We start from the raw sequence: 23,371 nt of genomic DNA on the forward strand, positions 1-23,371 counted from the left end.
CTACTCAAGGCACAAAAGCCTGCAAGATTAATGTTATGGATCTGAATCACTCTTGAGTCGGATGCAAAAACCGTTTCCTTGTTTTCAGCAGAAAATTACTCCCCCCCCCCCCCCGATTATAGATTACTTCAGTATAGCATCTGGGTAACTCATTACAAATTGATTGTTATCTGTCCCTGCTCAATTGCCCAAGCTCCAAGGACATGGTGCCTTTGTCTAAACTTTGTAGCCAGAAATAAATACATCAACCCAGAGAAACCAGAACACACCAATAAGAATAGGGTCTCTCTCCACCTCACTGTGGCACACAGTGTCTCTGTTTCCAGCTCCTTGCAAGGCCGGTCTTGGAAACTACAAAAATCTTTGCACCCCTGTTGTGCCTCAGCACATAACTGTGAAGCCGTTCCTGCTACATGGCAACCACATGTTTAAAACTGTGGTTGAAGATACTTAAGCAGGTAAAAAATAACAAGCTGAAATGCACTCTTTACCAGACGGCGACTACGTATGTACTGTTTAAAGTTGCAAAGAGGCCAGGTTCAAGTAAATACGCAAATCTCGTGCCAAATATGGAGTTCACCCGCTGATCTATAAGGCTGAGAAAGACCAGGAAGACTATGCTTAGCCCAACAGCAGGGACTGATCCAGTCGTGCCCTGGCCAACATGAGATGATGCATGTTTAGAAAAATCTAGAAACATGTAGACACTTGGGAATGTGGCAGTGAGGATTGCCTGACATCCACTCCCTTCACTCACAGTTGTGCACACTGCAGTCACATATCATGCACCTGGGAATGGAGGGGAGTCCCTATACCTCGAGAATAGATCACTGTAATGCTGTCTACATGGGGCTACCCTTGACCCTGACTTGGAAACTACAGCTAGTGCAGAACACTGCAGCATGGCTGTTAACGGGGCTCCCTCGATGGGTGCACATTCGACTGGTGCTGAAAGAGCTGCACTGGCTACCTATTGTGTTCCAAGTCCATTTCAAGGTGTTGGTGTTGACCTTTAAGGCCCTATATGGTTGGGGGCCTGCCTATCTACGGGACCACCTTCCTCCATACGTTCCCCAGAGAGCACTGCGTTCAGGGACACAAAACCTACTGTCCATCCCCGGACCAAAGGAGGCCAGGCTGTGTTCTACATGGGTTAGGGCCTTCTTGGTGGCAGCACCAGAAATGTGGAATGCCCTCCCGGAGGCCATAAGGGCTCTGCGGAATTTCTCTCAATTCCGCAGGGCCTGCAAAACTGAACTATTTTGACAGGCCTTCAACATCTAAACCGGGAGAGGACTGCCAGCCCACACCGCTGAGGACCACCCGAAGGCAGTTCTCTGGAGGAAAAGCCTCAGGGCCACCCGAAGGCAGTTCTCTGGGGGAAAAGCCTCAGGGCCACCCGAAGGCAGTTCTCTGGGGGGAAAGCCTCAGGGCCACCCGAAGGCAGTTCTCTGGGGGGAAAGCCTCAGGGCCACCCGAAGGCAGTTCTCTGGGGGGGAAAGCCTCAGGGCCACCCGAAGGCAGTTCTCTGGGGGGAAAGCCTCAGGGCCACCCGAAGGCAGTTCTCTGGGGGGAAAGCCTCAGGGCCACCCGAAGGCAGTTCTCTGGGGGGAAAGCCTCAGGGCCACCCGAAGGCAGTTCTCTCGACTTACGGATTGCTGATTTGACCAGCACGGGCGTCTGCTGTTGCAGCAACGCTGCGGGCTGCCCAGGCGGCCCTCCTCCTCTCTGCAGCTGTCCCTTTTCAAGCACGGGGCCCACTTTGCTTGGACCCGTCGTGGAAGGCTGAACGGTGGCAGGCACGGGGGCGTGGCCGTGGACCGGCGGTGCTTGAGCAGCTGTCACCGCGACTGGCTGCCCTTGGCTGCTGACCAAGACGGAAGAGGGCTGGCTGCTGAACTGGCTTAATGCAGGCGGCGCTTGGCTGGTGGAAGTGGGCTGCTTCGTTTGCAGGATGATCCCCTGTTGCACCTGTGCGGGATTCAGAAACAGAGAAGGTGGGGTGAGGGAGGGACAGGGGATGAACCCAATTTCCAATTTATTACGGTCAACTGACCAGCAATAACAACGTACAAAATCTCGTCACAGACCATAGTTCCTGACTGCATAAAAGCATTCTCATATTCCACCAGTGTTAAACCTTAAAAACGGCATTATTAACCATCTCTACTTTGTTAAAAACTTTCACTTATTAATGGCTAAAAACCAATATTTTGCTACTGCCTGAGTTACAGACTTCTTACGGACTGGAGAGCCAGTATGGTGTAGTGGTTAAGTGTACGGACTCTCATTTGGTGACAGGCGATTTGTGGCTGTGCTCAACACACCGTGTCAGAGAATTCCAAAGCCGCCCTCAGCACAAAAAGGTTGGGGACCCCTGAAACAGCGCAATCTTTATCTCTAAATATTCAAATACAGGAAGGAAGGAGGCTTCCCCGCCCTCCCCCCACCCCATGCTCCCCAGTCCTTGTGTCTTGTGGCAAACAGACACTTAAGTGGTAAAGTAACCACATAGCTGGCTTTGCCTGGAAGTTATTCAGGACTGGGAAATCCCAGATTTTGGAGTGGCAAGAGAAGCACTAAGAGCACAGGCCACTAAGCTCCGACTACTGGTGGCAACGTTTTAAATACAGCTTGCATTTTAAAGCTAGAAAGGCCCGTGTTATGATGGAAAAGGCATGAAGAGGAAAGGGGCCAGAGGAAGGCCCGGCGTTTGGATTCTCTTTGTCACAGCAGACCAGCCGCCTGCCGCAAACGGCAGATCCGATCGGAGAAAGCCGGGCCCCACTAGTCGCAGATGGCGTTATGAACTTCAACAGGCTCCTCGGAGACCCGACATTCTTTCCACACCTGTTTCTATTTACCTGCTGAAACCGGTCCATGAGCTGCTTCTGCTGAGGTACGGAGGCCGGGATGGCAGAGAGAGCCGGGAACTGGTTTGGAACCATCTGGAAACTCCTCTGCTGCTCCGGGGTGAGGTGGAGAGCCTGGGTCGGGGTGGGGGGCTTGATCGGGCCCTGGGCAGGGAACTGAAGCTGGAAGTGGGGGGAGTGGGTGTGCGGCACGTCAGGGGGCGCTGGCAGCTGGGGCTGCAGCCGGGCCTGCGCCTGAGCGTCGGCCTGAGGCTGGAGCTGAGTCGCCAGCTGAACCTGCAGCTGCAGGTGCGGGGGGGGTCGCCAGCTGCGGCTGCCCTTCCGGCTGAGCTTGGGGTGCTTGAAAGGGGACCTGAGGCTGGGAGGGGGGGCGCAGGGGGTGCTGGCTGGGGCCGTGGGGGGAGGACGCGATTTGATTCTGGATGACGTACAAGTTCTGCATCTGCGTCTGGGGGGTGCAGGACCGTGACAAGGGCTCCGAGGGCGGCCGCGACAGCGTCTGAGGCTGGGAAGGAGGCCTCGAGTGAGGCCGGGAGGGTGGCCGGGAAAGAGGCTGAGGCTGCGACGGAGGACGGGACTGATGGGGGGACGGCATCTGGGAGAGGTGCGCGGGCTGGAGCTGGGGGCTCTCCCCCAGGGAAGGATGAGGTAGAGAGTGGGATGGGGAGGCTCCGGGAAGCTTCTGCTGCCCCGAAGGCAACTGAAACAAAAAACGACAAAAGGGAAGAAAGTCAGGTTAAAAGCACACCGCGACTGTTTTCTCTGCAGGTACCAGAAACTGACGGAAACAGCCAAGAGTCCTCCTATCCAAAGCTCACAGTTGCCAGTTTCATGAGTGAAAGAGATGGATTGTTTCCTTCTTCATTCAGCTCCACCCTGGGAGAGACCCCATGCCAGGAGAGGAGGGCTTTCAGGGAACGGTGCTAGATTGCCAGGCGATCCCCACGGAGAATATCCCTGGGCCCCTGCCAAATTTAGTTTGCTGCCTCAGCAACGTCTGGCTGCAGGAAATGTTGCTTTTAAATCACAGTGCGAGGGGGAAAGGAAAAAAGACAATATGCAAATAAAACAGGAAAGGGACCTGTTCCTCAGGAAGATCCTGAATTGAGCAGGGAGGGTTGGACTAGATGGCTGTATGGCCCCTGCCAACTCTGTCATTCCTAGGAACTAAAATGCTTCTTCTAGAAAAGGAAAGGTCCCCTGTGCAAGCACCAGTCGTTTCCGACTCTGGGGTGACGTTGCTTTCACGATGTTTTCACAGCAGACTTTTTACCGGGTGGTTTACCCTTGCCTTCCCCAGTCATCTACACTTCCCCTCCAGCAAGCTGGGGACTCATTTGACCGACCTCGGACGGATGGAAGGCTGAGTCAACCTCGAGCCGGCTACCTGAAAGCCCAGCTTCTGCCGGGGATCGAACTCAGGTCGTGAGCATAGCTTAGGACTGCAGCTTTAACACTCTGCGCCACAGGGCTCTTTCTTCTTCTAACTCCCACCTTATTTACCCAAAGAGGAGTCAAGCTTAGCCAACAGCTTCCCTCCAAAAACAAATGGGGAGCGGGGACAGTTGGTAGTCCCAACTGAGTTCTTGAGTATTCATCCGTGCTGTTCCCAGTTGCCAGGCCAGAACAGGCTGGAAGGCATCCTTTCCCTCGGAAGAAAGGGGTGCTGGTGCTTTTCAATCCCTACCCGGAACACACCAACCTCCTTCTCTGTCTTCTTCCCTCAAGAAAGCTGGGTAGTGAAGACTTTCTAGGCCATAGGCAGGGGTGGAATTCTAGCAGGAGCTCCTCTGCATATTAGGTCACACCCCCTAATGTAGCCAATCCTCCAAGAGCTTAGCTACATCAGGGGTGTGTGGCCTCATATGCAAAGGAGCTCCCGCTAGAATTCCACCCCTGGCCATAGGAAAACCAGGCTAACGTTAAACACAACCCACTCACCCCCGCCATGACTTGGTCCTCATGTCGACACTCTCCTCGTCCCAAAGAGAAAGTCTGAGCTTTTAAACCTTGGTTCAGAGTGCATCACATGTCTTAAGGTCAAGCAAAATGAGATGCTGGGAGATTTGAAAATGGATCTCACAAGAGGTTTTTATTGGTAAACAGCAACCACGAGGAGGTTCATCTCAAGACCATGATGTGATGGGGAGGGGTTAACTCCTTTCCCCTTCTTCCACACTGTTAACCCAACCTCAAACACCCCAAGTTAAGAACATAGGAAGAGCCCTGCTGGATCAGACCAGTGAGGGTCCATCTAGTCCAGCCTCCTGTCTCTCACAGTGGCCAACCAGTTTCTCTGGAGAGCCAGTTACACGGCAGAGAGGCCTTCCCCTGATAACCACATAAGAACAGCCCTGCTGGATCAGACCAGTGGTCCATCTAGACCAGCCTCCTGTCTCACACAGTGGCCAACCAGTTCCTCTGGAGGGTCAACTGCAGGGCAGAGAGGCCGAGGCCTTCCTCTGACATCGCCTCGTGCCTCTGAACATAGAAACTCCATTTTGCCACCAGGGCTAGTAGCCGCTGATAGACCCATCCTCCTTGAACCCATCTGATCCCCTTTTAAAACCGCCTTTGCCAGTAGCCGTTGTTAAATCTCTACAGCAAATTCCGCTGTCTAATCCCTCTCTGTGTAAAGAACTACCTCCTTTCATCTGCCTTGAATCTACTGCCCACCAGCTTATTTAGCTGTTATTAATCCTTGTAAGATGGAACAAGCAACCTGTGTGCTTATCCTGAATGGGCGAACAGCTACACCTCAGGGTATATGAGGGGAGGAAAATCATGCATGAGAGAGCGTTAGGCCTATTCCCCTAGTTTCAAATCACTTCCCACCCCACCTGCCCTGGTATTTACCAGTAAAACCACTGCGAAACCCTTTCACAAATCTCCTAGAGCTTTGCCTAGTTTGCACCCAGCTCTCCAGTTTTTGCTTCTATAATAACAACCGGCGCCCATCCATAGCAGCAGGGACTCCACTAATCCCCGCACCCCCGGAGCCCATCCAACGCTACGTTGCTCTCAACACACATGCATGCAAACGACAAAGACAGTTAAGTCATCCAGTTAACGTCTTGTTAATACCCCCCTTTGCTTAAAAGACCGTACAGGAATGAGAGGAGGGGGGGCGCATTCTGGCAGGAAACGGAAACATCCCCACGTCCGCGCTGCACAGCTCTGAAGGGACAGAGAAGACAGGGGAGCAGAAGGGGAGGAAGAAGCGGCAAGAGGCAGCGCCCGACCACCACCAGCTTCCGAGTTAGTGAAGACTGAAAAGGAAGTAAGCGAGAGCAGCAACAGGGAGAAGAAACGGAACAGGCCGGGGCCACACGCTGGCAGCAGGATCTTGGAAGAGGAGGGGGAAATGACAGAACACCTTTGCCTTTGGAGGTTTGCTAGTTTCTCTGAATGGTATGCGGTGGGGTCGTGCAAACAGAGCTGGCCTGTGTACGGTTGCTGAAAGCTTGCCTTTGACAGGTGCGGATCCCCCAGGTTCAACTAAGTTCAGGAAAATGGCAGTCCCACCTTTACGCTACAAGCTCCTTGAGGCACAACCTTTCTCCCCTTGGTCTTTTGCCTAGCTTGTCAAGTGCCATGTGTATTTCAACAGTGCAGGCTGGGACCACCACACTTCTATTTTCAGCAAGGTGTTCTTAGCCCGGACATCAATTAAGGGAGGCTGGTGAAACTCTGAACAAGGGCAACGGATGGACCCTTAAACATAGGTGCTGATGCTTTTATTCTAAAGCAGGGGTCCCCAACCCCAGGTCTGCGGACTGGTACCGGGCTGTTAGCAACCGGGCTGAATAGCCTCACCGCCCCCCCCTGCGCCCGCTCCTCCTCCCTCCGTTTTCAAAATTTTAAGGCCCAAAAAGGTCTTTAAAGGTCAACCTCCCCCCACCCCCCGCCTATCAGCTGATCGGCAAGCAAACCACAGCAGCAGCGGCGAGTGACCCACTGAAAAAGCGGTGCTGCCCTTGCCTCCACCCCACTTCCTTCCTGGGCATGGGGAAGAGGTAAGGGCAGCACCACTTTTTCAGCAGGTCACTCCCTGCTGCTGCCACGGTTTCCCCACCAATCCGCTGGAGGGAGTCAATCCTTTAAAGAGCCCTGGATGTGTTTCACCACCCCTTTCCCGGGCCTTAAAATTATGAAAACGGAGGGAGGAGGAGGCGCTGTGCGGTGGGGTGAGTCCGAATTCGGTGCCCCCACCCTGCCGGCCCTGGTGCCAAAAAGGTTGGGGACCGCTTTTCTAAAGCACAGCAGCGCTACTGGATCTCTCACCATTTCCCACAGGTATCTTTGCTCAGAAGAGCAGAATCCAATGCCGTATGTAAAAGGCCTGAGTCTTTAACGATGAAGGAGAGAAAGGTGAAAACCTTAAAACTTAGGCTTGTCGCTACAGGCACGAGGGTACGCTGGGGCACCTAACTGTTCTACGCCCTGGCCTGGATAAGCCAGGCTAACCCGATCTTGTCAGACCTCAGTTGCTAAGGTCTTTTCAGCTGACCTCAGCTGCTAAAGTCCTATATGGCCGAGGACCTGCCTACTTGAGGGACCGTCTCTCCCCATATGAACCCCAGAGAGCGCTGAGGTCAGCTGGAAAGAACAAATAAAAAGTATTATTATTATTATTATTATGTAGGGTCAGCCCTGGTCAGTACTTGGAAGGGAGACCACCAAGGAAGCCCATGGTCGTGACGCAGAGGCAGCCAATGGCAAAACCGCCACTGCTGGTCCACTGCCTTGAAAACATGGGGGGAGGGGGTTACCAAAAGTTGACTATGACTAGATGGCAAAAACAGACTGTTCGATGAAACAACTTGTGAACCCTGAAACCTTTATCTACGGGAGGCGCTAAAGCATGGGCTTGCGTGTGTGTTATACAAAGCTAAATACAGATTGTGTCAAAAAAAATTACTTTATTTTTTTTTTAAACTAAAGTGATATGAAGATTATGATATTGGATTTATATCCCGCCCTCCGCTCTGAATCTCAGAGTCTCAGAGCGGCTCACAATCTCCTTTATCTTCCTCCTCCACAACAGACACCTTGTAAGGTGGGTGGGGCTGAGAGAACTCTCCCAAAAGCTGCCCTTTCAAGGACAACCTCTGCCAGAGCTATGGCTAACCCAAGGCCATTCCAGCAGCTGCAAGTGCAGGAGTGGGGAATCAAACCCGGTTCTCCCAGATAAGAGTCTGCCCTTTCAAGGACAACCTCTTCCAGAGCTATGGCTGACCCAAGGCCATTCCAGCAGCTGCAAGTGGAGGAGTGGGGAATCAAACCCGGTTCTCCCAGATAAGAGTCTGCACGCTGAACCACTACACCAAACTGGCTGTTTCTCCCCTTCCTCCTTTTTTCTTTTTTGCTCAAGCCTCACAGAAAATTAACTGTTCTGCTATTTTTATATTTTAGAGTGACATTTGGGGGACATCTCTGTTTCTTCCTAAAACCTGCAGTGCCGAGCACAGGGGGACAAAGCTGGCTGCCTCATGAAACTGCACTGGCGTTTAAAGGAGTTAATCAGTGCACTAGCTAGTGGGTGGGTTTTCCCGGTTCCCCCTACCTCGCCTTGCCCATGAGCCTACGCTGCTGTCCTCGGTCTGATGCATGGGAAGTCGGCAGGCTGGAGTTTCCCTGTCACTTAAAAACTCCATGCCAGGAAAAAGAAAACTTCACCTGCTTAATTTCTGCATGCCAGTTTATTGCTAAAGATGCTGTCTGAAAAACAAAACGAAGCCAAACCAGCGACCCTACGTGTGGGTGTCAGGCGTTCTTCTTGGCTGCTAGCCAGCAAGCAAAAGGCACCAGTGTCCCCTCACCCTTTCTTGAATTATTTCTCACTTACCACAAGGGGGAGACTCATAACACCGTTAGAGAGATCACGGCTCCCACCACCACCCAAGGCCAAGCCTTTGTTTTGAAGTGTGGAAGAATGCAGGCCTAAAGGGTTTTCTCTCCCTGCCCCCCCCCCCACTTTTGTGTTTCTGCACAGACAGCGTGCACCAGAAAGCAGAGAAGCCGGAGGGAAGGCCTGAGAAGAACAGCCGGGAGACGTATGAGACAGGAGGGAGCCAGCGAGTCAGGGGGGGACAGGCCGAAGCAGACGGGGGACCCCCGTGTGGGTTTGCAAGGGGGTGAGGTGCTACCTGGCAAGCCAGTGCCTGCTGAGGAGGGCCGGCAGAGAACTGAGGCACTTTGGAATCCGCCGGTGGCGTGTGGTGGCTCTGGTTGAGCTCCCGGCTGGCAGGCGGCTGCGGGGCTGCGCCTACGCTGCTGCTCACTATCACTGAGGCCGGGACACTGCTGGTGGTGCTGAGGGCGGTGGTGGCTATGCTGTAGATGGGCAGAGGCATTGGCGGGTGGGGAGGTACTGTGGACTCGGCCAGACCGCTCTCCGGCTGCATTTTCAGAGCTGGTGAGTAAAACTGCTGCTGCTGCTGCTGCTGGCTCCGATCCTTCTGAAATTTCCAAGAGATTTAAGCATGGACCACGTCAGTGTTGACTGCCCGTTCTCCCCACCCGCTGCCAGTGGCTCTTCCACTCACTCAAGCAAGTCTGTGCGCCTCCCACCCACCCCCCGTGCAGAAAGTATCTAGGCACAGACCTGGCCTCAGAAATGACATCCCTCACTCTCAGAGTCTTTCCTCCTGTTCCCCTCCTCCCACAAAAGGCAGAAAAAATAGTTATGGAGGGTTGCCAACTCCAAGGTAGAAGATATTGGATTTATATCCCGCCTTTCACTCCGAAGAGTCTCAGAGTGGCTCACAATCTCCTTTACTTTCCTCCCCCACAACAGACACCCTGTGAGGTGGGTGGGGCTGTAGAGGGCTCTCACAGCAGCTGCCCTTTCAAGGACAACCTCTGCCAGAGCTATGGCTGACCCAAGGCCATGCTAGCAGGTGCAAGTGGAGGAGTGGGGAATCAAACCCGGTTCTCCCAGATAAGAGTCCGCACACTTAACCACTACACCAAACTGGCTCTCCAGAAAACTTCCGGACATTTGGGGGGGGGGAGCCTGAAGAAGGCAGAATTTAAGGACATAAATGCCAGTGTCCACCTGCCTGAGCGGCCATTTTCTGCAGGGGAAGTGATCTCTGCCATCTGGAGATCAGCTGTGTCGTACTGGAGGCTCTCCAGGCACAGCCTGGAGGTTGGCAACCTTAGCAGGAGGTCCCTCTTTGCATTGAGTCTAAATGGAATTTTATTTTCTCTCCTCTTTTAGGTCCGACCTAAAAGGATGTTCTTTTTGCAATATATGAAAGTCACAGTAAAGGGAAGCCATGTGACGTAAGCGTCGCCCTCGAAGAGGCTCAAGGCCTTCTGAATAGTAAGATTCCTAGTCACAGATCAATCCACATGCTCACTCTAGGGGGAGGGGGGTGCGCTCTGCTGGGTGCCACACACAAGCAGGGAAGCACCAACGGTTAAAGGCTCATCCGCCTTCCTGCAAACAGCAAACTGTGCAGACCTGACCCAGAATGAAAAACTGCTCATACCGTCAGAGTGGGGCTTTGAGGTCTGCAGCCTTCCATTCTCACCCTCAACCCCCCATTCTGTGATCTGGAATTTTGAATCCTACAGTTTTCTTCCCTGTCAGAAACACCTACAAAGTCCAGCAACTCTGGAATGTATCCAGGGCTTTTTTGGTAGGATTTTGCATATTAGGCCACACCCCCCCAATGTAGCCAATCCTCCAAGAGCTTATGGGCTCTTAGTACAGGGCCTACTGTACGCTCCAGGAGGATTGGCTACATCAGGGGCGTGTGGCCTAATAGGCAAAGGAGTTCCTGCTACATAAAAAGACCTGAATGTATCTACTTCAATCGCTCCTGCTGCTCAGTCAAAAACCAGGTTTGGGGGCCATGGGTTGTAGATCAGTTCCCAAGGAGAACGGGGGTTGTGACTGTGGGGCAACGTGGAGGGGGACAAATGGACCGCTGAGTTGCTCAAGCGTATTTAAATTCTCCCCCTGAAAAAAACTATCCCAGTTGTTGCTGTTTTAGCAGACAGCTTAAAGGTTTCCTCGCAAAGACTAGAAATCCACTTTACTAAACTAAAAGGTGGCCCGGTAGTCGCGGCCAGTGTTCCCTCTTAAGCCGAGTTAGCGTGAGCTAGCTCACAGATTTTTAGCCTCCAGCTCACACACTTTTGCCTTAGACCAGGAAAAATGGCCCCAGAGCACACTTAGTAGCTCACCAAGTAGAATTTTTGCTCACAAGACTCCGCAGCTTAGCGGGAGCACTGGTCATGGCCATGCATCTTTCTTGATTCCATACTCAGTGATGCCTCTCCCTAACAAACGAACAAACTTTGCAGCTACTGAAGAGAAATAGCATTTACTATTGTTACTAAGGCCTGGATCTCAACAATCACAATTAAAAACAAAGACTGACTATTGCTGCACAACCAAGTCTATAACCGTCCATCAAAAGAGGGGGAAAGGACAACGTAACGGTTGTTGGGCTGAAACCCAATCATGCTTTCTACAGTCTTCGCTACAGGCAGAAGCCGTCGCACTAGCCGGACTAACCAGCCTTCTAGGAATCCCCTCACTTGCCTGTTGCAGGAACAGCTGCATGGAATCCTGGGATATGACGGTTCCAGCTGCTGCATGGCTCAGAATAATCCTTTCTGGGCTAGATGCCACCAAATTCGGGCTGGGCTGGGCCGTCCCAGGTAACTGCGTGGGCTGCTGAGGCGGAGGCGGGGTTTGTTGCTGCACATTCAGCTGAAGCTGAGGAGGAGCGGACGGCTGGGAGGCGGGCTGGACGGTCAATATGTTGGCCTGGTCGCCGCTCGGCAGCAAGCTGGCGTTGGGGGCCGACTGCGGCTGATTGAGGCCAGGGCTCTGGCTGCTGGCGCTGGCCGGTGCTTGGATGGTCACGGTTTGGTTGAGGTTTTCGGCGGCGTTTAACATAGCCACTTGGTTGGGTAGGGTGACCCCTTGGATAACAGTCTGGCCCGCCTGATTGATGGCCCCACCAGCCAAGGAGGCCGCGACCGTCGGTTGGCTCTGAGTCGTCAAGCTTCCAGCCAGGGAGACGGGCATCTGGAAGAGAGTCGGCTGGCCGACCTGTCCGGGCTGCAGCTGGATGGGAGCGGAAAGGATGTGGGCGGTGCCGTGGGCGTTCTGCGACGTCAGCACCTGCCCCAAGTTGAGCTGACTCGCCAGGTTCTGATTGGTGAGGATTTGGGCAGGCAGCGCCTGATTGGTGATCAGCTGCCCACCGGGCCCTTGGCTCGTAATGATATGGGTTTGCCCGCTGGGGTGGGAGGCGGTTAATATCTGGCCCCCCATGTTAGCCTGCAGGGCCGAGAGCTGCTGGGGGATTTGGACCGTGGACGCGCCGGTGAGCTGCCCCGGGAGGAGGAACTGGTTCTGCCCCTGCAGCATGGCTTGAGGAACGTGTTGGGCTGGGATGACGATGCTGCTGCCTTGGTTCAGCAAGTGGACGCTCATGGGCTTGCTGAGGGCCTGCTGCTGGGGCGGGGGCTGCTTGAACATGTTGGCCGGCAGCCCCGGCGGGAAGGCCGACAGCACCACGTTCTGCCCGGCCTTGCCTGCCATGAAGTTCAGGTTCTGCTGGGCTTTCTGCTGCTGCAGCGCCGCCTCGTTCTGGATGGTGAGGGTGGTGTTGTTGGGGCCGAAGGGCTTGGGGGTGATCTGGTACACCTTCTGCTGGAGGACTCCGGCGGGTTTGGGTTGAATGGGCGTGGGCGTCCGGTGGATGATCACGTTCTGGGCTTGTACCAGCGGGCTGCTTAAGTTGGACGTGACGGTGAGTGGCTGGGAGCCCTGAGCGGCGGACACGCTCCCAAACATGGAGCTGCCGTTTAGCGTTGTCGTGGCCACCGCCGGGAGGTTCTTCTGGATGACGAGGCCGGCGTTCTGGGGAGACACTCCGGCCGAGGCGAGAGTGACCTGCTGCTGCTCCGGCGCCGTCTGGGTGATGTAACTCCCGACGGGCATGGCGGCCACCTGGGAAGGCTGAACTTGCTTGGCGATGATCTGCTGAGCCGGCTGATTGATCGCCATCACTTGCTGCCCGACCACCTGGATCTGCCCGATGCCCAACGTCCCACTGGGACTCCCATTGGGCAGGCCTTGAAGGTTGGAGATGGGCTGGATGGTGACGTTCCCCAGGCCGACCTGCTGGAGGAAAGGCTGCACGCTGATGGCTTTGTTGACCACGTCAGCCCCCACGGACTGCTGCACCAGTGCTTGGTGGGTGAGGACCGCCGGCTGCTGCAGCCCAATGAGGTCGGCCCCGCTAGAGAAGATCTGCGGGGTGCCGTCGGAGGCGGTGTGGACCACTGGCTGGAGCGTAGGGAGCTGGAAGGAGCCCAGATCCAGCTCCGCCTCGGCCTCCAGAGTCTGTTCCGTGATGTTTGCCTCCTGCAAGCTCTGCTGGAGGATGTCGCAGGGCTGGTCTGAGTTCTGCAGGTTGGCCCCGCCCCCCGAAGGTGAACCCAAGATGTCATCTTCCAAGAAGTCGAGATCGACGCTTGTCGCGGGCTGGTTCTGTTCGGCGTTCAGATGGTTACCGGAGGGCTCTTGTACGTGCAGCTGAAAGAGCGAAGATTGGACAGAGGGAGGGAAAACAAAAGTTACACGTTTCAGTGCAACGAATGAAGAGGTTTTTTTAGATATTCCTGCGCTCAACAGGTTTGTCATTTTCGTTAATGCCGTGGAATTGCATCCTTCTCCTAGAGTTTGCCTCTCTTTGTGGAATGGGTTAAAATGTGCTGCAGCTGTTTGTGAAGCACAAACGCCATTTCTTTAATTACTTTTAATTCTCTTTAAATACACATCACTAAATTACATGCATGCAGGAGTGGGATTCTAGCAGGAGCTCCTTTGCATATTAGGCCACACACCCCTGATGTAGCCAATCCTCCGAGAGCTTACAGGGCTCTTTTTTGTGAGCTCTTGGAGGATTGGCTACATCAGGGGTGTGTGGCCTAATATGCAAAGGAGCTCCTGCTAGAATTCCACCCCTGCACGCAGCAGCCAAAGAGAGGAAAGCATTTTCTGCTTCGTATCAGACTTCGCGACAACACATCCGATGTACTCACTCACCCCCTTCCAAAAAAAAACACACAAGATGAAGGTACTTCAGCTGCCACAGTTCCCAAAGCACATAAATGGAAGTTCTTGACCTCACTCTGAAATAAAATCTTTCCCAAATGCTTCTGCAGCTCTCCAATCTTTACTAAGCCGATCACTGTGATCAGGAGTTCCCTCCCCACAGAGCACAACAAAACACCAGGCTGGGAGAAGACAGGAAGGGAGCAGCAAATGCAAAACCTGCAGACTACGCCACAGTCCACGCGAATGGGTCAAAATAAACCTGGGTTAGGCCATGCAAATCCTATCATCTGCGATGCCACTTTGCGCTGTGCCAGCTACTAACACACTAGGGGGGGGGGGCGGAATTCTAGCAGGAGCTCCTTTGCCCATTAGGCCACACCCCCTGATGTAGCCAATCCTCCAAGAGCTTACAAGGCTTTGTTTTGTAAGTTCCTGGAGGATTGGCTTCATCAAGGAGCTCCTGTTAGAATTCCAAGGCTCTTCTTTGTAAGCTCTTGGGGGATTGGCTACATCAGGGGTGTGTGGCCTAATATGCAAAGGAACTCCTGTTAGAATTCCAAGGCTCTTCTTTGTAAGCTCTTGGGGGATTGGCTACATCAGGGGTGTGTGGCCTAATATGCAAAGGAGCTCCTGTTAGAATTCCAAGGCTCTTCTATGTAAGCTCTTGGGGGATTGGCTACATCAGGGGTGTGTGGCCTAATATGCAAAGGAGCTCCTGTTAGAATTCCAAGGCTCTTCTTTGTAAGCTCTTGGGGGATTGGCTACATCAGGGGTGTGTGGCCTAATATGCAAAGGAACTCCTGTTAGTATTCCACCCCTGCTCTTAAGGTTACAAATGGGGCTATGTGGGAAATGGATTGGAGCCTCAAGAGCAAACTCTCCCTGTCCTGGTCCTCTTCGCCTTGAGCCCCTCAGCTACTGCACTTCTTGCGGAGGCGGTTAAATTAAAAAGGAGATTTCCCCCTCCCTCCCACCTTGAATGTTATAACTGGGTTCAAAATTCCAACCAACTGTTAAAAGAAAATGTAGAGATTTCTGGAGCCCACCTTGACCAGTTTGGCTCCTTGCTCTGCCCATCTATTCATAAAGCTGCTTCCATGCACCCCCCACATACATTTCTGTTTAGTGATGGTTCCAGAGTCAGGGCCATCACATTGCTGCATATGATGATTTTGGATTTATATCCCGCCCTATACCCTGAATCTCAGAGTGGTCACAATCTCCTCTACCTTCCTCCCCCACAACAGACACCCTGTGAGGTGGGTGGGGCTGAGAGTGCTTGTTACAGCAGCTGCCCTTTCAAGGACAGCTTCTATGAAAGCTATGGCTGACCCAAGGCCATTTCAGCAGGTGCAAATGGAGGAGTGGGGAATCAAACCCAGTTCTCCCAGATAAGAGTCTGCACACTTAACCATTACACCAAACTGGCTCTCTTATCTGGCAGAACCGGGTTTGATTCCCCACTCCTCCCCTTGCACCTGCTGGAATGGCCTTGGATCAGCCATCGCTCTTGCAGAGGTTGTCCTTGAAAGGGCAGCTGCTGTGAGAGCCCTCTCAGCCCTACCCACCTCACAGGGTGTCTGTTGTGGGGGAGGAAGGGAAAGGAGATTGTAGGCCACTCTGTCCTTGAAAGGGCAGCTTCTGAGAGAGCCCTCTCAGCCCCACCCACCTCACAGGATGTCTGTTGTGGGGGGAGAAGATATAGGAGATTGTAAGTTGCTCTGAGTCTCTGATTCAGAGAGAAGGGCGGGGTATAAATCTGCAGTCGTTTTCTTCAGTCTTCTTCTGTTATGCCCTTCTAATGCCTCTGTATTGTCTGCTTGCCATGCCTGCTTTCTGTCCTGGGAATGCAAGCTAGCGTCCAATCTACTTTTGTCATGCACTGAGCGTAACACTTGGAAGAAAATGCCTAAAATGTGCAAAGACAAGACTTTACGCCTCTCGAATGGCTATAAACCACACTTTGAAAACATTGGTGGGGGGGGGAGAGGGAAGATACATACCCCAGCACCTTCAAAGAAGGCACTGGCTGCATCTCCCGTGTTGTCCAGGAGATCATCACTGTCAATCTGTAATTGAAAAGATTAAAAAACAAAAAATTACTGTAGATGCATGTAAACGGAAAGGATTGACAGTGTTGAAGAAGTTGAGGAGGACATGAAACGGAGACCGAATGTCACATTATCCACCGACCAGGTCATTTCCTCTCATTAGGCGCTAGGTTTCTTTAGCGGAGTTGTAAAATAATTAGATCCCCAGTTGTGCTGGCGAAATTGCCCCCCCCCCCCATTAGAAAGCAAATAATTTTCATCAATAGCTATTAAAGGAGAGTGATTTGACTGCAGACTGGAGCATACGCACAGAATTCTCGGACAAACTGGCAGACCCCCTTTCCCTCCAGTCCTCTGCCCCCCCCCACTCTGTTCTCTCTTGCTACTGCACAAGCATTTCAAGGAGACGTTTTTATTTGTTAATTAAACAATGAATCAACTTAAGTATCAAAAAGGAAAACACACATGGGACCAACTGCTTACCTTTTCGGATCCATGTAAAAAATCGTTCAAGGCCTGAGGATCGCTGGAAAAAAAATCAATACAGGGAATCATTTATAGGAGAATGTGTAGGGCTTGCGGTTTTAACAGCAAGGAACAGAACAGAAGTTACTAATCACTTATCAGGAACGAGGAAGCTGATCTAATCGCTTCCCCATTATTTGCTAGATTTCAATGTCTTGAACCAACTTATCATTTCCAGAGAGTTGAGTAATGTTTTATCCATCAAAACATATACACACAGGCAGGCCGCAGATTCAGCAGGAGCTCACAGGAGCACAGCTCCTGAACCTTTCTTGAGGGTTCCCCCTCCTCCTCCCCACCTACCTACCTTGTCCATTGAATAGTAGGTGCAGCTGCATAACAATCCCTGGATTAGGAGAGCAGGCAGCCAGCCAGCCACCAGGGGCTCTGCCACACCCCCAGCAGCCCTCATTAACCCCTGGAGAAGCCCACACCACCCTTTCTCCACTTATGTGGTTTTGGGCAGCCGGTGTCTTGCTGGCTTTTTGACTGGACGGGGGGTGGCCCAGGAGAGCCCCATGCGAGCAAGGCCTGCTTGGGCTGGCTGGATATCTAGCCAGCCCAAGCAGGCCTCGCTTGCCCAGGGCTCTCCGTTCTTGCATTGAGTTGCTTTTGGCTGGGGATGGGTGGCATATGCTAATGAGTTATGCTAATGAGACCTATTTTTCAACAAAATGACCCCTGCATACAGGAATTATTATTTCCCTACCCCCCACCACCACACACACCGATATGTGTGAATCTATGTGAGAGGGCTTTATATACATATAGAATATATATAGGCTTATGTTACAAACTGGGATCCAAAAATGTATTGATGCAAACACAGAGTTGCTTGTCTACCTAGCTAAAGAACAAACCAGAAAGCCACCAAGACGCCATGAGATCTTGTACCGTATCAAGATTTCTTCAAAAAGCTGCCTCAGCTTGTTATATAAATAAAAAACCCGATAAGATACACCATAAATTTTAAACAAGACAGTGTAATGTAGAGGTCAGTGGTGTTCTGACCAAGCTTGCACAGAGAACTTCAAATAGAAAAAAGTATGTAGCAAAGAGACATTAACAGAAGATAGTTCAAAAGCAGTCTTTCCAATCACAAAGGAGTGACAATTTTCCAGATTCTCCTGGAAATCTTACAGACACGTTCTGAACCTTGTTGGTCTCCTATGAACGTATTGTAAAGACTGGGATCCAGTGATAAATAAGCCTCCAAACTGAAGAAGGGAGGATGAAACGTCTTGATATCTAGAACGGACGTCTTTGAAAGGGCTTCTTTTAGTTCCATGAACTAAATACTGGACTATTGTCACTCCTTTGTGACTGGAAAGACTGCCTTTGAACTGTCTTCTGTGAATGTCTTTTTGCTACATGCTCTTTTCTCTTTGAAGTTCTATGTGCAAGCTTTGTCAGAACACCACTGACCTTTACATTATACTGACTTCTTGCTTAAAATTTATGGTGTGTCTTAGCGGTTTTTTTATTTACACAGTTGTACGCTAAGATCCTATATTTTCGCTCAGCTTGTTATAAGGCAAGGGGAGGGGGAGGATTGCTGTTCAACTCAGATCAACAGTCTCCTGGGTACACAAAAGTAGTTGCAGCACATGTTTGGGGCGCTGTCAAGGCTGCCAAAAACGATATCATGAAAAATGCCAAATCCTCAGTTCTCCATGCCACCCAAAGTGGTAGAAGAAAATCCTTCCCCCGCTTCTTTTAATGAGCTGCCCCCTGAAAAGAAAAAAGGGGCTTTCAGACCCTTTACGTTTCCAGTGAGAAATGCAGGAAATGTTTTAAACAAACTTGTAGCAAACTCAGACACTGATGGCAATTTTGCTTGCTGCCTGGGATAAATAAAAGCCGAATTGTTTTAAGTTACCCCTTCGGTTTTGCTCTTCTGGATCTGCAACCTTTTAACATTAAAAATAGAGATCCGCTAAAAGTGATGGGAGATGTTGGTCAGGACTAAATTAAACCTCACAGTTTTTGGCGGGACTTAGATCACAACCAACTTCAGCTGGAGCAGAGGAGGCGGCAAAGTATTTTTAAGATACAGTTTTGTGGGTTTTTAAAAATCCTTTTGAAGACAAACTTCACATGTACATATTTAATCAATCTAGTGGTTTTGTTGCCCTTTTGGGGGATTCAGTAGGGTTGCCAGCTCTGGGTTGGGAAATACCTGTAGATTTTGGGGGTGGAGCCTGTGAAAAGTGGAGTTTGGGAGGGGAGGGGACTTCAGCAAGTGGTGGCCACCCCCTCAAAACAGCTATCTTCTCAGGGGAGCTGATCTCTGTAGTCTGAAGATCAGTTGTAATTCTGGGGGATCTCCAGGTTCCACCTGGAAGTTGAGCAACCAAAAAAGTCCCACGGAAAAATGGAATGAAGGAAAAAAGACCCCAACGGGTTCCGTGTAGATATCAGCCTCCAAAGTGTCTTAGAAACAATAAAGTCCACTTGTACACGTTTATAATCCAACTCAGATTTATTCCACAGAACCCATAAACTTTAGAAAAGTGTGGATTGTACAGAGTTTATATATCACATCCACAAAAATACTCTTCAGCTGCGTGTGTTCTATTTTTTGCAGCAGATAGATCAAACGTGTGATGTGATTAATCGATTTAATTTTTCCTGTTTCGCTTCCAATGCTTCATCCCAGCCAAAGCTTATTTCATTCCAACATTTCTTTTTACATTCTCCATGGCTTCACTCTCAACCCTCAATGTAATTGACATTATATGGCTGATATATACACGGAACCCGCTGGGGTCTTTTTCCTTCATTTCTCCTGGAAGTTGGCAAACCAAGGCTCATGACGGTATTTTGTTTGGTTTCTTCCATCGCCCCCAAAATTATTTTTCCTTCTGTGCAGAGTCTTGACCACAAAGGCAGTGATAAAAGTTTATCTTTGTATCCTTTCAGAAGAGATTTAAAACACCTGCATGGGTCTGATATTTTACTGCTAAATATTCGGTAAGCCAGGGGTGGCCAACGGTAGCTCTCCAGATGTTTTTTTTGCCTACAACTCCCATCAGCCCCAGCCATTGGCCATGCTGGCTGGGGCTGATGGGAGTTGGAGGCAAAAAACATCTAGAGAACTACCGTTGGCCACCCCCGCTGTAAGCCTTTCTCTGATTTTGGGAAAAAACTGCCCAAGACATACAGTTTCGTAATAGGTTCCATCTCTCTCCTATTGCTGGATATAAGCAGAAATTCTTTGGTTCGAGGCCTCAGCACCACAAAGGTAAAGCAAAAGCCAAATGCTGCTTATATTCCCTACAAACCAAGGTTTACTATGGCAAGCACAGAAGTGTCAGGGTTAGGGACTTTTGTTAGGGATTCCAAGACTCTGAACTACCTAATATTTGAGAAAAGACAATTCACAGGGAGAGCACTTACTTACCAAATTACATCTAGCAAGCATCGGCCATCTTCATCATCCATGTCAACTGAAAGAAGGGGTGGGAGAGCACATTAACTACCAGGATAGTGCTGTGGGGCACATGATATATCAGTGAAATGCCCCCCACCCACATCCAACCTGTACCTCACCACACAGTTATCCCCTATTCACAGTGGGCTCTGACTCTCACACAGAGCAGTCTCAGAGGACCACCAGAACAGGAAAGAGACAAAGCGCGCACATGGAGAATTACAACATAAGAGAAGCCATGTTGGATCAGGTCAATGGCCCATCCAGTCCAACACTCTGTGTCACACAATGGCAAAAAAACAACAACAACCAGGTGCCATCAGGAGGACAGTCCATCAGTGGGGCCAGGACACTAGAAGCCCTCCCACTGTGCCCCCCAAGGACCAAGAATGCAGAGCATCACTGCCCCAGACAGAGAGTTCCAACAATACATTGCGGCTAATAGCCACTGATGGACCTCTGCTCCATAGGTTTATCCAATTCCCTCTTGAAGCTGTCTATGCTTGTAGCCGCCACCACCTCCTGTGGCAGTGAATTCCACGGGTTAATCACCCTTTGGGTGAAGAAGGGCTTCCTTTCATCCGTTCTAACCTGACTGCTCAGCAATTTCATGAAATGTCCACGAGTTCTTGTATTGTGAGAAAGGGAGAAAAGTACTTCTTTTTCTACCTTCTCTTTCCCATGCATCATCTTGTAAACCTCGATCATGTCACCCCCTCAGTCAGTGACCAGTTCTCAGTTCTCTCAGGTTGCTTCAGTCCTGCCTGAATTCTCTGAGCAAAAACAAAATGGCCACGCAACTGAGTGGCAGGGCCCTCCCGTTGCTGGACTTGGGACCTTGGTGAACGCCAAGATTTGCCACACTCCAGATCTGGCCGTGCATACAAAAATTAAGCATGTTTTCAGGGCTCTTCTTCTAGCAGGAGCTCTTCTGCATATTAGGCCACGGCCCCCCTGATGTAGCCAATCCTCCAAGAGCTTACAGTAGGCCCTGCACTAAGAGCCCTCTAAGCTCTTGGAGGATTGGCCACATCAGGGGGGCGTGGCCTAATATGCAGGGGAGCTCCTGCTAGAAAAAGAGCCCGCATTTTAACATCGGAAAGAGGACTATGACAAATCAAAGCACTGCTCAAGAGATGCTGGCAGAGTTTGCCAACTCTGTAATGGGGAAGTCCTGGAGATTTGGGGGCAGTCTGGGGAAGGGAGAGTTTGGGGAGGGGAGGGACCACAACAGGGTACAGTGCCACAGACTCTACCCTACAAAGCGGTCATTTTCTTCAGGGCAACCGACTGCTGTCATCTGGGGCCTGGCTGTCATTTCTGGAGTGTTGTGTAAACCACATGGGAAGAATACAGGAAGTTGCAAACCAAGAAAAATGTGTTCTTTGAAAATTAATCACAACACTTAAAGAAGACTTTCAAATTCACTAATCTTATTTATAAAGTGAAAAATTACTTAGAGCAGGGGTGGCCATCGGTAGCTCTCCAGATGTTTCTTGCCTACAACTCCCATCAGCCCCAGCCATCGGCCATGCTGGCTGGGGCTGATGGGAGTTGTAGGCAAAAAAAACTGCCGTTGGTCACCCCTGACTTAGAGAACTAAACCACTCTTTCAATAGAGCACTTAGAGTCATTCACAAAACAAATATATTTTTATATAAACAAAACAACAATAAAGAATTCAGTACGAGGTAGAAAAGTCCATCATATAAGAGTCCATAAGGATGCACTACTCAAAAGTATTTTTTTTGCTGACACGCAGACTTCTCCTTGCAAAAAGAGATAGGATATTTAACGACGCTATTAATGTTCTGTGGAAAGGATTCAGATATTGAAGAAAAGTACTACTGATAACACAATTCCCAGGTAAAATTTCGTGTTTCGATTAACAACTTCTTCTGATCAATGCACTTCAATAATCTGCAACCAATTATCAGAGGTAATTTACATGGCAGTAAGTCAATTTCTTACGGTAGCCCCAGCTGGAGGTTGGCAACCTTAAGATGCTGAATGCAGGACTCACTAAGAACCCAACTCTTCTTGATTCTGCCTTAAAGGCCCACATCCAAAGTGTGAATCAGAGATATAAAAAAATAATAAAGATGCCTGATTTCATATTGGTGAGAAGAAAAGCAAGGAAGTATCTTCCATGTGAACCCAAACCCCCTTCTTGTATGCAGAAATACACCTAGAATGTTTAATGAGGCCATAGGCAGGCACAGCATTGCTTTACAAAATGGTTGCAACTGTCATAAGAACATAAGAGAAGCCCTGTTGGATCAGGCCAATGGCCCATCCAGTCCAACACTCTGTGTCACATAAGAACAGAAGAGAAGCCATGTTGGATCAGGCCAATGGCCCATCCAGTCCAACACTGTGTGTCACATAAGAACATAAGAGAAGCCCTGTTGGATCAGGCCAATGGCCCATCCAGTCAAACACTCTGTGTCACATAAGAACATAAGAGAAGCCATGTTGGATCAGGCCAATGGCCCATCCAGTCCAACACTCTGTGTCACATAAGAACAGAAGAGAAGCCATGTTGGATCAGGCCAATGGCCTATCCAGTCCAACACTCTGAGTCACATAAGAACATAAGAGAAGCCCTGTTGGATCAGGCCAATGGCCCATCCAGTCCAACACTCTGCGTCACATAAGAACAGAAGAGAAGGCATGTTGGATCAGGCCAATGGCCCATCCAGTCCAGCACTGTGTCACACAGTGGCCAAAAAAAAAAATTATATACACACACACACACACACACTGTGGCTAATAGCCACTGATGGACCTCTGCTCCATATTTTTATCTAAACCCCTCTTGAAGCTGTCTATGCTTGTAGCCGCCACCACCTCCTGTGGCAGTGAATTCCACATGTTAATCACCCTTTGGGTGAAGAAGTACTTCCTTTTATCCGTTTTAACCTGACTGCTCAGCAATTTCATCGAATGCCCACGAGTTCTTGTATTGTGAGAAAGGGAGAAAAGTACTTCTTTCTCTACCTTCTCCTTCCCATGGATTATCTTGTAAACCTCTATCATGTCATCCCGCAGTTGACGTTTCTCCAAGAGAAGAGCCCCAAGTGTTTTAACATTTCTTCATAGGGAAAGTGTTCCAACCCTTTAATCATTCCAGTTGCCCTTTTCTGGACTTTTTTCAATGCTATAATATCCTTTTTGAGGTGCGGTGACCAGAATTGCACACAGTATTCCAAATGAGACCGCACCATCGATTTATACAGGGGCATTATGATACTGGCTGATTTGTTTTCCATTCCCTTCCTAATAATTCCCAGCATTGCATTGGCCTTTTTTATTGAAATCGCATGCTGTCTTGGCATTTTCAGTGAGTTATCTACCATGACCCCAAGATCTCTCTCTTGGTCAGTCTCTGCCA

At 50.5% G+C, this 23,371-nt stretch overlaps 1 protein-coding gene across 1 annotated transcript in view; it reads right to left on the bottom strand.

Moving 5' to 3' along the window:
- BICRA (BRD4 interacting chromatin remodeling complex associated protein) overlaps positions 1-23,371 on the bottom strand; it is a 162,831-nt gene that overhangs the window by 23,930 nt on the left and 115,530 nt on the right. The window contains 8 exon segments of the mRNA XM_060257560.1: positions 1,653-1,971; positions 2,865-3,170; positions 3,172-3,573; positions 9,023-9,334; positions 11,434-13,443; positions 15,972-16,037; positions 16,503-16,545; positions 19,948-19,993. Coding sequence (XP_060113543.1) covers positions 1,653-1,971; positions 2,865-3,170; positions 3,172-3,573; positions 9,023-9,334; positions 11,434-13,443; positions 15,972-16,037; positions 16,503-16,545; positions 19,948-19,988 — 3,499 coding nt within the window. The 5' untranslated portion in view covers positions 19,989-19,993.

Source organism: Heteronotia binoei, chromosome 17 (assembly GCF_032191835.1).
Source record: "Heteronotia binoei isolate CCM8104 ecotype False Entrance Well chromosome 17, APGP_CSIRO_Hbin_v1, whole genome shotgun sequence".
In the NCBI taxonomy this organism is placed as follows: Eukaryota; Metazoa; Chordata; class Lepidosauria; order Squamata; family Gekkonidae; genus Heteronotia; species Heteronotia binoei.